This window comes from Oryx dammah, unplaced genomic scaffold (assembly GCF_014754425.2).
Source record: "Oryx dammah isolate SB20612 unplaced genomic scaffold, SCBI_Odam_1.1 HiC_scaffold_2, whole genome shotgun sequence".
Classification (NCBI taxonomy): Eukaryota; Metazoa; Chordata; class Mammalia; order Artiodactyla; family Bovidae; genus Oryx; species Oryx dammah.
The window spans coordinates 158,767,493-158,780,132 of NW_024070186.1; the positions used below are offsets into that span (position 1 = coordinate 158,767,493).

General features: G+C 62.9%; 1 protein-coding gene across 2 annotated transcripts; it reads right to left on the reverse strand.

Annotated features, from left to right (window-relative positions):
- Positions 1-1,289: 1,289 nt before the first annotated feature.
- Positions 1,290-12,060, reverse strand: ZNF598 (zinc finger protein 598, E3 ubiquitin ligase). 2 transcript variants are annotated; one of them, XM_040254079.1, is made up of 12 exons: positions 11,816-12,060; positions 6,878-6,990; positions 6,331-6,460; positions 5,914-6,125; positions 5,593-5,810; positions 5,059-5,167; positions 4,261-4,460; positions 4,084-4,168; positions 3,181-3,950; positions 2,572-2,716; positions 2,323-2,473; positions 1,290-2,234 (listed from the first exon to the last, which is right to left on the reverse strand). In XM_040254079.1, exons 1-12 carry the CDS (start codon positions 12,038-12,040, stop codon positions 1,881-1,883), a joined length of 2,712 nt encoding a protein of 903 aa, XP_040110013.1. In that variant the 5' UTR covers positions 12,041-12,060; the 3' UTR covers positions 1,290-1,880. The 2 variants fall into 2 exon arrangements, with proteins under 2 accessions (XP_040110013.1, XP_040110008.1); XM_040254074.1 differs by having other exon boundaries at positions 5,050-5,167.
- Between the last annotated feature and the right edge of the window lie 580 nt (positions 12,061-12,640).

Consider the following 12,640-nt stretch of genomic DNA (forward strand, 5'->3'; position numbering starts at 1 on the left):
TGTTCAAGCTTGCTCTCAACTTGTACCCTTCCAGACAAGAGCAGTTCCCATGGTCAAAGGTGCAGTTCAGTTCAGTTGCTCAGTCGTGTCCGACGCTTTGAGACCCCATGGATTGCAACACACCAGGCCTCCCTGTCCATCTCCAACTCCCGGAGCTTACTCAAACTCATGTCCATTGAGTCGGTGATGCTATCCAACCATCTCATCCTCTGTCGTCCCCTTCTCCTCCTGCCTTCAGTCTTTCCCAGCATCAGGGTCTTTTCCAGTGAGTCAGTTCTTCTCATCAGGTGGGCGAGTATTGGAATTTCAGCTTCAGCATCAGTCCTTCCAATGAATATTCAGGACTGTATTTCCTTTAGGATGGACTGTTTTGATCTTGCAGTAGGTGTAGTACTTGGAGTAGGTGTAGTAGCTGCTAAGGTGCAGTAGGTGTTAACATAAACTACTCAGGGTAGTGCTTGTCATCAGGCTTTGTTGCCTGGTATTGTTATGGTTCTTGGTTCTTTAAGAATCAGCGTTTTTAGTATCATGAGTGAGATAGCCCAGCTTCTAGGTTACTCTTTGCGGGTGTTGGCTTGTGCTCAGGTCTTCAGAGGGCATCAGCTAAGGGGGGCTTCTCCTGTGTGATAGGGAGCACAGGTGGCTCCTAGCAGCCCTATGGAGAGTGAAGAGGGTGACGGCTCTGCTTCCTAGCAGGCACCGAAGCTCAGCCATCATCCAGAAGCTCAGTCTCACCATAAGTAGGTAGGCCCTCAGGTTCAGACAGGCAGTGCCCACCCCCTTCTTCTTTCAGAAAGACATCTCCATTTCTTCTCAAGTAAGGATGCTGCCTCATTTGGAGGTGGCTATGCATTTAGCTCTTGCTTCCTACTATTTATATGTATTTGTGGCAGAATGGGGAGATTTTAGCACATGCCTGGTCCGTTTCCAAAATACTGGAACCGTTTCTAAATTGTTCCTGCTGGAATTTACTTTAGAAGCTCTCTCAGTGGCCCGTGGATGTAAACCTTGGGTCTGTGTGACTCCTGGGTTCTGGAAGGACAGTTTTACTGGGTACACAGTGTAGGTCAAGCATGGCTGGTCTGCTTCTGGAGGGCTTGGGCGGTGCTTACCTCCAAGACCCAGGCCCGGGGTCAGCTGCTTCTGCCTGTGAGCAGAGCCTGGCTGCCCCCTCTCCCCACGGGCCTCGCACCCCTGGCCCACAGTACTGAGACCACCTGGACTGTAGCATCTGACCACTCTGAGTGGGGTGACCCCGGAATGCAGAGAAGCTGAGAACACCAGCTATGTGCATTATTGCAAAATAAATTTATTTGAAGATAAACTGTCTTATAAAAGTTCAGAGACAATTGGAGATCCCAGATTCAGCCAGTCTCATAAGAAGATTCAACTTCAAGTAGCACAATTTTGTGTCTTTTAATCCTGAACGTTCTTTAGTCACGAAACAGCCAACTGTTTACACAACACACTCAACATCTGACTCCAGCACCCATGGACCCTAGCTCAGGGACCGCGGTGCTGCAGCACTAGGGCTCCGGGGCTCCGGGAAGGCGCCGCTGTGGCCACCAGCCCTGAGGGCACACACAGGTCCCGGCACCTGGCCCTTCCCTCCCCGGCGCCCTCCAGGGCATGAGAACGTAAACCCAGAGCAGCCTGCTGCTGCGGCAGGGGTTTCTCTAGTTTTCAGGAGGAATCCAGAGGGATCCGCCACGAGGGTGTGCCAGCAAGTCATGGCGGGCCTTCCCGGTGATTCCCGGAGAGCCGGCCAGCTGAGGGGCCTGAGCAGGTGGCCTCACAGGCTGCCTGGGGGTGGGGACAGGGAGAAAGGAGGCTTGTGGGTGAGGTGGCTCCTGCCTGCGCTGGCGGGAGCTACATCGGAGCTACGTGAGGATCCTGGTGAGGGCCTGCAGGGAGGGGAAGTCATCGTCCCGGGCGGCGTGCAGTGCCTGGTGGCTGCCCACATCGCCGTGCGCCAGCACCTGCTGGCAAGTGGGGCACACACAGCAGTCCAGGCCCGCCTGCCGGGTGCTGGCCTGCCACGCGCTCTTCCTGTTCTTCTTGGCTTTCATGCCGGGAGGCTTCTCGCGGCCCCGGAAGTCCGTGTGGGCCAACAGCAGCTCCTGCTGCTTGGCTGTATCGGGCAGCAGCACCAGCAGCTCATTGAAGATCTTCTCGAAGTTCTCCCCCAGCAGGTCCCGGCAACTCTTGTAATACCGGGCTGCAGAGATCACGCCCTGCCAGCCAGAGCCAGACCCAGTTACGCCCGGCCCCGGCCTGGGCCCTGGTGGCTGGGCCAGCCCCCCGCACCCCTGCCTGCCTGACCTGTCTGAACTCCCCCGAGTAGCTCTTGAACTTGCTGAAGCGGGCCTCGTCGCTCTGCAGGAAGTCCCTGATGGACTGGATGAGCTGCAGGTTCCTCTCCCGGAAGTTCTCGGGGACCAGGTAGGCCCGGGGCACAGGCGTTGGCCTGGGTCTGAATCGGAAGGAGGTGGAGGCTTCCGCCTTTGGGGAGGCCCAAGGTGAGGGCACTCTCCCCTGGGGGCACGGGGCCAGGGGCCCGCCCACACTTACGCTTTCATGGTGGTCGTAGTGCTGGGGACACAGGCCGGGTGGGGGCTAGACGGAAGGCCAGAGAAGCCAGGGGGCGGCTTGCTGACGGGGGGCACCAGGCCTGGCGGAGGTGGGGTGCCCTTCAGGAGCACCACGGCGTTGAAGCCTGTGGGGCGTGGAGTGCACGGGAAGGTCCCAGGACGTGACCTCACTGGTCAGGCACAGGCAGGCCCTGGTCCCCACTTCCCACGCCACCCCTCCCCACAGAGCAGCCCGTCCCCACAGAGCGGGTCCAGGGCCTGCTGACGCTGACGCCACCAAGGGCCGGCACGTGTGTTGTGCTCTTCATGGCAAACCCTGGCCTAAGTTAACTGCTCTGTCCTCATCTCCAGAGGGTGCCAGGACTCCCCGACTTGCGGGAAGAAAGGTCACAGGGGAGCTATACGGCAGACCACGGCCACGGGCTCACAGGCCTGCCTCCTGCATCCAGATCTGGCTACCAGGCTCCGAGGCAGTGGGAAGGGCCTACACGGGCCTCCCTGCCCGCCTGCGCCACCCTGAGCCTCATTCTACTACCGCGGCCCCTTCCCACTGGAAGGCCCGTAGCAGGCCTAGGCCCAGCACACCTACCTGGAGGTGGGGGCATCCTGGGTGGGCAGGGGCCACAGAGCGCTGGGAAGTCTTCCTGGGGCGTGGGGCAGGGGGGTGGCCCCAGAGGCCTTGGGAGCCCAGGGGGCTCCTTGGGGGTGCTCCGAGCCGGGGCCGGCCCCTCTGAGTGTCCATTGACGATGACGGTGGCGGGCCCCTCAGCTCTGCCAGGGGTAGCCGTGGGGGCCAGCTCGGCCCCAGGGGGCCCCTCTCTGTCAGGGGGTGGGGGCGACGCAGCACCCGACTTCTCGGAGCCCATCTTCTTCTTCTTGCCGACCTTGGTAAAGGTCTGGGTGGCGGCCCCAGCCAGCAGGGAGGAGACAGCGACCGTCGTGGGCACGCTCCGCAGCTCCTGGGCCGTGAGGCCTGCACGGCCATCCTCCTCCGCCTCCTCTGCGGGCAGCGGCCCACCCTTTTTGCCCCCCTTTCCCCCCTTGCCAGACTTCCTGGGGGGCTGGCTGGCCCCGCTGGTGGACTGGGACCCTGGGGCAGGATGCGCCACCTTCTTGCTGGCCCCACTGTTCCAGGCAGAGATGAGGCTGGTGGGGGCGCTGTTAGGCTTGGAGGCAGAGGGCACCAGGGCAGGGAAGTCTTCCTCCTGGAAGGTGGTCCTGCCCCTGGCGGGCACAGGGTAAGCCAGCGCCAGCCCCACAGGGCCTGGGGCGGCTGCCACGGAGCTCGAGGACGAAGCGGAGGCACAGAGACTGGGGAAATCTTCATCCTTGAGCTTCGAAGTAGGGGGCAGGAGAGCGCTGTGCAGAAAGCGGACAGGGGTCAGCAGCCTGTAGGCTCTGGCCTGCCCCGCCCCCGCCTCTGCAGGAGCCCTGGCATCCACACCCACCCTCCCAGCCCTTGGTAGGAGCCCCGAGCCCCACACACACGTACTTGGGCAGTGTGGCTCCTGCAGATGGGCCAGTGGTGGAAAAGGCCTCCTGGCTCATCGGACCGTTGGCGGAGGCTTCCTTGGGACCTGCGAGACACACAAGAACCCTTGTCAGAGCTGAACAGTGTCGAGGGGGCAGGATCAGGCCTGGCGGGCCTGCCTGAGGGAGAGCTGCTCACCTGGGCCCTCGCCCGGAGTCCGGGCTGGGCGCCGGGGGCCGCGGGCCTCCTCGGGACCCCGCAGCCCCACTTCCTCCTTCTTGGGCCTGCCGCCCTCTTCCCGGTCCTCAGTCCTGCGCGTCTCCTGCTGCTGCTGCTGCTGCTGTTGGGTGGCCACAGAGGCCCGGATGGCGGCTGCCACTTCTCGGTCCTCTTCTTCCCTGGGATGGGGAGGCCTTCAGGCTGGGCCAGGCCCAGGACTACAGCGACGCAACGGAAAGGGCTAGGGAGGGGCCTCACCCTGGGAAGCTGGGACCTCAGAGGCCGGCCTGCCAGCAGCCAGCAGAACAGGTGCCAGCCCCGCCTCCCTGGCCAGGCGAGGGCACTGTGGGGACAGCAGGACCACCTCCCCACCAACCTCGGGCTCCAGCGCCCGGGAAACACCCAGCCCAGTTCTCTGGGGCAGCGCCTCGGTACCGCAGATGCCTCGATCCAGCCGGACACGGGGGCAGCCCAGCCAGAGCATGTGCCCGCCACGCCAGGGCCTCCTGGCATACCTGCACTGCACCCCCAAGACTGGGGCCCCTCACACCCCCGTCTGTAGGGTCGTGGCATCCCTGGTTAAATGAGCGGAGAAAGGAGAACACCCCACTCAGGACACCAAGTGGCCCTGTTGCCATGCCCGGGACACAGAGGCCAGAAGGTCAAGCTCCCTGACCCAGCGCCTGTCTCAGCCCAGCTGTCCGCACTGCCCCGGCCTCTGGTGAAGCCAGGTGGACAGAGGTCCTGGCGACTCGCAAATCCTCCCACCTCTTGTACCTCCAGCTTCCTCGGCGGCTCTGCTGGGCTCCGCGGCCGCTGGCCCGGCCTGTGCGGCCCTGGCGGTTGTACCTGTCCAGTTCCTCATAGTCCTCGCCGCCGATGACCCCTGCAGCCAGCACACAGCCCAGTCAGGCCCAGGCCGGACCCCGCAGAGACCGCCCTGTGCACCACAGCGTGGACCCGAGGGGCAGGCACAGACGCCTCTCAGGGGTCACAGTGGCCCCAGGCCCCTACGGCCCGCACACCAGGTCAAGCAGGAACTGGGATGGGAGAGGGGCCTGGGCCTCCTGGCCCGACCGTCCCAGGAGGGACTCCCACGCAGCAGGCGCTCAGTAATCCTCCTGACCCAGAGAAGAGGCCCAGGGACCCCCACACAGCAGAGCTGAGGCCCTCTGGGAGCCAGGCCGAGTGAAGAGCTCCTGTCCGCACGTGCTCATGGCTGTGTCCCTCGTCTCTGCTGATGCTGAGGGGTCGGGTCAGGGCCTAGGTCTGAGGCCTGCAGGGCGCGCAGGTGGCGGGGACCCCGCTCACCCTCGCTCCGGCGCGAGTGCCGCGGTGCGTAGCTGAACTGCAGGTCAATCTGGCGGTTCTGGCGGGCCTCAGCGCGGCTGCGGCTGTGGCAAGCCATCCTGTGGGCCTTCAGGTCGATCTCCGTGCGGAAGGCATGAGTGAACTGCTCGGTGCTGCAGCGGCCCTCCTCGCACAGGAAGTGCTTCTCGCGGAAGTGCTCGCGCAGATACGCATAGTCACTGCGGGGACCGGGCATCAGCAGGGCCTGTGCCGGCCCGCCTGGTCCAGGAGTCCTCATGTACCCACACCCACCTGTGGCACCCCGGGCCCCACCGTGCCCACCTGTAGTAGTCCTGAGCCCCATCCGCGTCACAGAAGTGGCAGAAGTAGTGGTCACGACGCAGGTGCTTGAGCAGCTCGTCGTTGTCCAGGTAGCGCTCGTCACAGAACTTGCAGAGGGGGTGTCCGCGGTGCGAGGTGTCGTCGGGGTCCCCCTGCATGCGGTGCCGAGCCAGGTCCTTGCGAGAGTACCACTTCCGCTCATGCGTGAAGATCTGCGGGGAAGGGGCGCTGGGCGCGGGAGCAGGTGGGCTCCCAGGCCTCCTGCCCCCGCCCCGGCCCCACGGCGCAGAGGGCCTCTAGTGGCCTCAGTGCTGCCCAGGCCCATCCACCTGGTGGCCCGCGGAGTGAGGAGCGGCAGGGCTCCAGGAGACAGAGCTCCGGCAGGCAGGGCTCCGGAAGGCGGCTTGGCGGGCTCACCTGCAGGTGCCTGAGGCACAGCTTGCAGCAGAACAGCTCATGCTGCTTCCGCATGTGCTGCTCCAGGTCCCCGAAGAGGCTGAAGGGCGGCCGCTCAGGACAGCGTGGGCACTCATGCTGCAGCAGCTGCCTGGGGAGACACCAGGCCAGCCCCCCCGGACACTCAGCACCACCAGCCCCAGGGAGCACGAGAACCCCACGGCCCCCACCGCGGCCCTGCAGATACCCCGGGAGCGAGAGCCAGGAGGAAGACGGGGGCTACCCCCAAGATGACCGTACCCCTTATGGGGTTTTTCCTCTACAGGTGAAGGACCTGACTCGCACCAGCTCTGGTGCACCTCACAGAACCCCGGAATTCCCCCGCCACACCCCCCACCTCCACTACCACTGCAGGAGGGGGCTGTGAGCACCCCCGTTCCAGGAGAGCCCGCTAACAGGAACCAGCCACCAGGCCCTGACGTCGCACCCCCGAGGGAAGCGAGGAGCACAGGCGGGATGTGGTGCGCCCGCAGACCCACAGGACCCCGGCCAAGAAGTCTGCTCTCACCTATAGAGGGCGAACACTCTTCCATCCATAAAGTAGATGTCATACTTCTTCTCGTGCTGCAGCTGGTGAAGAGGGATGGTGGCAAAGGCAGGGAGTGTCTTCCCGAAGACCACCTGAAACCAGACCCAAAGGGACCGCTGGGCAGGCTGTGGACGCCCACTGCAGGGTGCTGTCGGGCTGAGGGCAAAGGGGGCACTGAGGGCCCCTCCTGGGAGGCCCCTCTCCCCACACCCGGCCAGACCCCCCGAGGGCGGCCAAGACAGAGAGGCAACAGCCGGTCACGCCTCCAGGGGGCAGCGACCCCACCCACCCTAGATAGACAGGCTGCCCAGGGACAGTGACAGATCAGACAGCCGGCCACCGGAGGCTCAATCACACAGGTGCTGAGCTTAGGACAACAGGCTCGGGAGGAAGAAGAGACACTCCAAGGAGCAGCTGAGGCAAGAGTGGCTGCCGCCCGCCAGACTGTATCAGGCGACAGTGCATCAGACCTGGCCGCCCTCCACCCCCATGAGGCTTCTGTGATGTCACAGGAGGGGGTGCCCCCCCAGGACTCGGTCATGGCCCCAGCTGTTCTTGGCCAGCTTCCTCCCCATTAACTGCGCGGTCTGGGGGTGCCACACGGCTGAGCTGGTGTGATGGACGTGAAAACTCTGCAGCTGGCCGCTTCTCAGAGTCTCTAGCACTCAGTAAAGCTGCTGGGCTAGACCATGACGCGGGACAAGGTCACCCCAGCCTGGCCCCCAGGGCCCTCCTGCAGGCGCAGGTCCCTCCTGAGCTGACAAGGGCCCTGCTCCCTGCGGGGGCCCCCATCCTCTGGCCCCCCATCCTCCCCGGCCCGCCACCAAGACCACATGGGCCCACCTCTTTGCTCAGCGCCTTTCTCATCTGCCACTGCCCCCGGCCTGGAGCTGGCTACTCGCCTCAGCTCAGCGTCTGCACCAGCACACCCAGGGGACATCCTCACCTTGGGAAAGGCCACATCAGGGTCACCCCTGTTATATTTAGGCCCAGCTACAGAGGATGTCTAAAACCAGAAGAGCCATGAAATTGGGAGAACGGAGGACTGGCTGGAGAGACTGAGTGGTTATGCCGGCTCCCACAGCAAGGTGGTTAAAACCGGTTCCTGGGGGCTCTGGCGGTGGGGGGCGGGGGCAGATGGGGAGCTTAGCCTCCACTTCTGAGGACATGCCCCATTATTTGGGGGCAGCCAAGCCTTGCCCCCTCTTGCCCCAAAGGAAGTGTCCCAGTCCAGCCACGCCCGACCAGGGGGTCCAGGGGTGGGGGGATGACAGGCCCCGAAGACCTTTCTTCCCATCACCACGCTGGCAAGCCAGGCAGAGGGACGTGGGGGCTGTGGCCCCAGCTACACCAGCCGCACTCCTGTGGCCTGTCTTCACAGCGGAGTCTTGCTCTGCCTCCAAGGCTCACCCTATACCCTCTACCCAGGATCTCCCGACAGGTCCAGAAGGGACGTGGGAGAGGCCCGGGCCACACACTGGCCTCTTCTCGTGGAATCTGCACTCCAAGAGCAAGCCCACACCCAGCCCTGCCTTGCCCTCACTCCCAGGGGTGCTTTTCCAGGACAGACCCCCAGTCCTGCCTGGGGACAGGTGCCCACAGGTGCAGGGCCCCAAACTGTTAAGGACCTGCTGGTGCTGCAGAGCACAGAAGCCAACCTCCAGGACACCGCACTCCCATGACCAGCCCTCGAGAGACGCCCCAAAGCTTCCAAAGTGTCCCGGGCTGGCAGACAGCAGAGAAACGATATCCCTCCCCAGAAACACCGGTGTGGGGAGGCCCCTCCACTCAGAGTTCCGCTCCGATCCACCACAGGTAGAGCCTGTCCCTGGATGTGAGCACCCTCACTAGACCGGGTGACCATCAGCTTGGGGGGGTCTGTCCCTCCGGAGCAGTCTGGTGGGACAGTCCGGGCTGGGCGCACCTGAGTCAGCCCAAAGGGGGACACTGGGCAGGCTCAGGAAGGGACTGGAGTACAGAAGAGGCTTAGGAAGGGAACGTGGCCGTGGGCGTGCAGGCTCAGGCCATGTTCGTTTGAGAATGAGGTGAGCAGGCTGGCAGGTGGGACGGGGCAACACTGACTGCCCCTTGCACACAGCCTGGGAGCAGCACAGGGCCACCCAGGACTGGGCCAGATGATGGGCGGGAGCAGCCAGTGTCCCTGCCTCAAGAGAGGGTGAGGCGAGCGGCAGGACTGGATGGCTGCACAAGGAGGAGGGTGTGGTGGCCTGAGACCCCCCCACCCCGGGGATGGGAGGGGTCCCAGGATAGAGTACAGGCCAGGCCTAGACCCTTGAGGATGGGCCATTCTGGGCAGCCCCTGGGTGGGCCAGGCAGTAAATGATCAAGTGGGAAACGGTGCCCCTGGGTGTGCCCCAAAAGGATCAGGCCCTGATGAGAAGGAGAGAGGGGCGAAAGCCCTCTTGGACTCCCCAACCAGGGGAGTGTCTGCCCAGGGCCTTGCTGCTCCCCACTCCCAGCGAGCAGGGAGCACTCACGGAGAGTGAGTACAGAAGAGAATGGTGTCCACCGTGACCAGGGTGAGAGCGGCTCCCTGGGGAAGAGGGGCTGGGACAACAGGGAGCACGACCAGAGTCAGCAGGTTTGGCCTCCCTCCCAGTTCCTGCCTATGAGATGGGGCAGAGGGGCTGCACCAGGCTGTCTGCGGGGTCTCTCCTGGCTCAGACACATCCCACTTTGTACAGCAGCCCCGTCAAGCCTTTCCGACATCCCCGGGATCAGGGCCAGGTGGAAAGCAAGACGAGACCTGTCTTTCAGAAGAACGTGGCCAGTGGGAAAGACAGGACCAGGCAAGAGGGGGCAGGACCCCGGGACCTGACATCAGTCTCAGTCAGTGGCCCCGTGCTGCCACTGCCCACCAGCTAGGAAGGAGCCTAGGCCTCCACCATGAGCACCTGCTGGGCAATCTTGACTCATCTGGCTCCTCGTCTGAGCAGCAGTTGCAGGACTGTCCCCCGGGTCAGCCAAGGGATGTGCCAGGTGAAGATGCAGGAATTAAGCAAACAGAGCTGCCCTGTCCCACAAAGCATCTTGGTGTGCTTTCCTCCCAATTTTTTAGAGGCTTAGTCCCATAGAAGAGGCAGAAGAGAGGCAGGGTTCAGAAGTTTCTGAGCAGGCATGGGACACAGGATGAATTCAGAGGACAGTGCAGGACTCAACCAGGGAATAGCATGGGGGTGGGGTGGGGTGGATTCCAAGTCCAAGCATGGGAGGAAGCCGGATGAACAGAGAGGAGCATCATCTTCCCAAACTGCCCAGAACCTCCTCCTGCTGCCAAGCAACTTGGAGCAGGCCTGGTAGGAAGGCGGCTTGGCTGGGGTACCTGATGCCAAACCACACCCCAGCCGAAGCCAGCTGACAGCTCATGTCCAGGCCCCCTTGCCACAAAGCACCTGAAGGGTGTGGGACCCACAAGGAATGAGAGAGGCCAGATGCTAGCTATAAGAGCCATATATAGGTGTCTGCTTACTTCCTCCCCACTCCAGCATTCTCGCCTGGAGAATCTCACGGACAGAGGAGCCTGGCGGGCTACAGTCCATGGGGTCTCACAGAGTTGGACCCAACTGAGCAACTAACACTTTACTTTCTCAATGAGACGTGCAATGCCCAGGGATGGAGACTCCGCTGCCCCTGCCTGCCTACCTGCCTGACTGCCAGGAAGCTACACGTGCGCTGGGAAACCTGGTCATTCAAGAGTTACGTCACGTCACGCAAGCCTGGCCTGCAAGGCAGGCTCTGGCGTAGCTGGGAGGAGCCTTCTGACTAAGACACAGACAGACCCACAGTTTCACCGACTGCTCCTGCACCCCAGACCTCTCCCAGATCCGAGTCTGTCGTGCTCCACCCCATCACAGACTGACAGCATCTGCCAATGTCTTCTTCAGGTAGGGTATAGGATATGTGCCCACAGAGCTCATGGGATTACAGCATTTGCTTGGCTCCTTTAACATAAAAATCTACTTAAAAAAAAAAAAATGAAAAAAGGATGTCGTTTCTGCATCACTTGTAGAAAGAAGAGTTAGATTCCCTGACAGGTATCACCACCCCAAGCTTTCCATTCACATACCAGGAGAGTTTCACAATTCTGGAAGCAAACAAATTTCAAAGCACAGCAAACCCAGGGAGTTCCAGCTAAGTGCCCCCAGCCAGCAGCTGGCATTGCGAGGAGGGTTGTGGGGGGGGCAGGAATGATGCCCTCTGACCTCACTGGGACTTCCAAGTCTGGACAGTCAGAAACTCCCGCCTCTGGAGCCGAGCCCCCACCCAGGTGAAACTGGCAAGCAGGATGAAAGCTTCTAACACTTTTATCCCCACCCACCAGGCACCCTGAGGAGACCTCAGTGGTTTCGCTTTCCCCTTGGGTGGCAGGTCTGAGTACAAGTCACTTAATAGATGAAAATGCCAGTCTCAGAAGGAGTTCCCTCAGCGTCACCCAGAGAGACCCAGACACACGGCTAAGCTGGAAACGCCCAGACTGACCCTCTGCTCCCGGGATAGGTCGCCTCTGAAGGTGCCCACTTTCCCTGCTGCCTCCACCGGAGGAATAAACCCCCAAAGCCGAGCGAGTCGGGGAGCACCGGCTCTGACCATGCCCCTTCCAGCGGCCTGGCAAGAGTCCTAGGGGTCAGCAGGAAAGCCCGCAGGCTCTGGGCCCACAGGGACCTCGACTACCGCCTGCCTCCCGCGCCCAGATGGCCCACAGCTGGACCAACGATGGGGACCCCCCCCCGCCACGACAGGCGGCCGCGCCGGGCCTCCCGCTCGGAAGCCGGCGCCACCAGGCCTGCGGCCGGACACCAGGAAGGCAAAGTCCCCTTCCGGCGGCCGGGTGCCCCGTCGTCCCGCCGGGCCGCGCCCGCCCGGGAGTCCCGAACGCGGCCCGCCGGCGCGGCTCACCTGGCGCAGCTCCTCGCGGCACACGGCGCAGTACCGCTGCTCGCACAGCACCCGCATCTTGGTGGAGCAGCGGTAGCACACCGGGTGGTCGCAGCGGCCCAGCGCCGTGGCCTCCAGGTCCCCGCAGCACAGTACGCAACTCCCGCCGCCCCGCTCGGGTGCCGCCGCCGCCGCCTCTTGGGCCGCGCGCCGCCCCTCCGGGCCGGCCGCCGCAGCAGCCGCCATGGTCCGGGATCCGGCCCCCTCCCGGCCGGCGCGGCACCGCACCGCACGGCCTGGCTCCCGGCGGGCCCACCCCTTCCGGGAGCGACGTCACCGCCCCGCCCAGCAACGGGCCCGCCCGGCGGAAGTGCGTGCACGACTTCCGCCTCAGCGAGGTGAGAGCTAGAGCGGCGACTTCGCCCTGGGCGCTCTAGGCGGAGGCGACCGATTTGGAGGCCTGCCGCTGTCCCCGCGCCAGGCTGCGGACATCTGGCTTCTCTGCCTAGGCCTCTGTCCTGGGCCCGCCCTCTCTTCTCGGAGCAACGTATGACCCAAATATTGATGGGTCATACTGTTGTAGCCACGAGTTCCGGGAAACAAACTCACTCAGAAGGACAATGCACATAGTGAAGTGCAGTTTATTACACCAGCGGGCCCAAGGCGGAGTCTCCTCTTAGCCAAGGACCTGGACCAGCATTTGTGAAAATCTTTTATATCCCATGTGTACTTGTCTGAACCCACCATTTCAAATTCCTTGAGACTTACATAAACAAAGGAAGGGTGAATATAATCCCAATAACCCCATCATTCACGTGTTATGTGCTCAAGGAGTTAAACAATTGG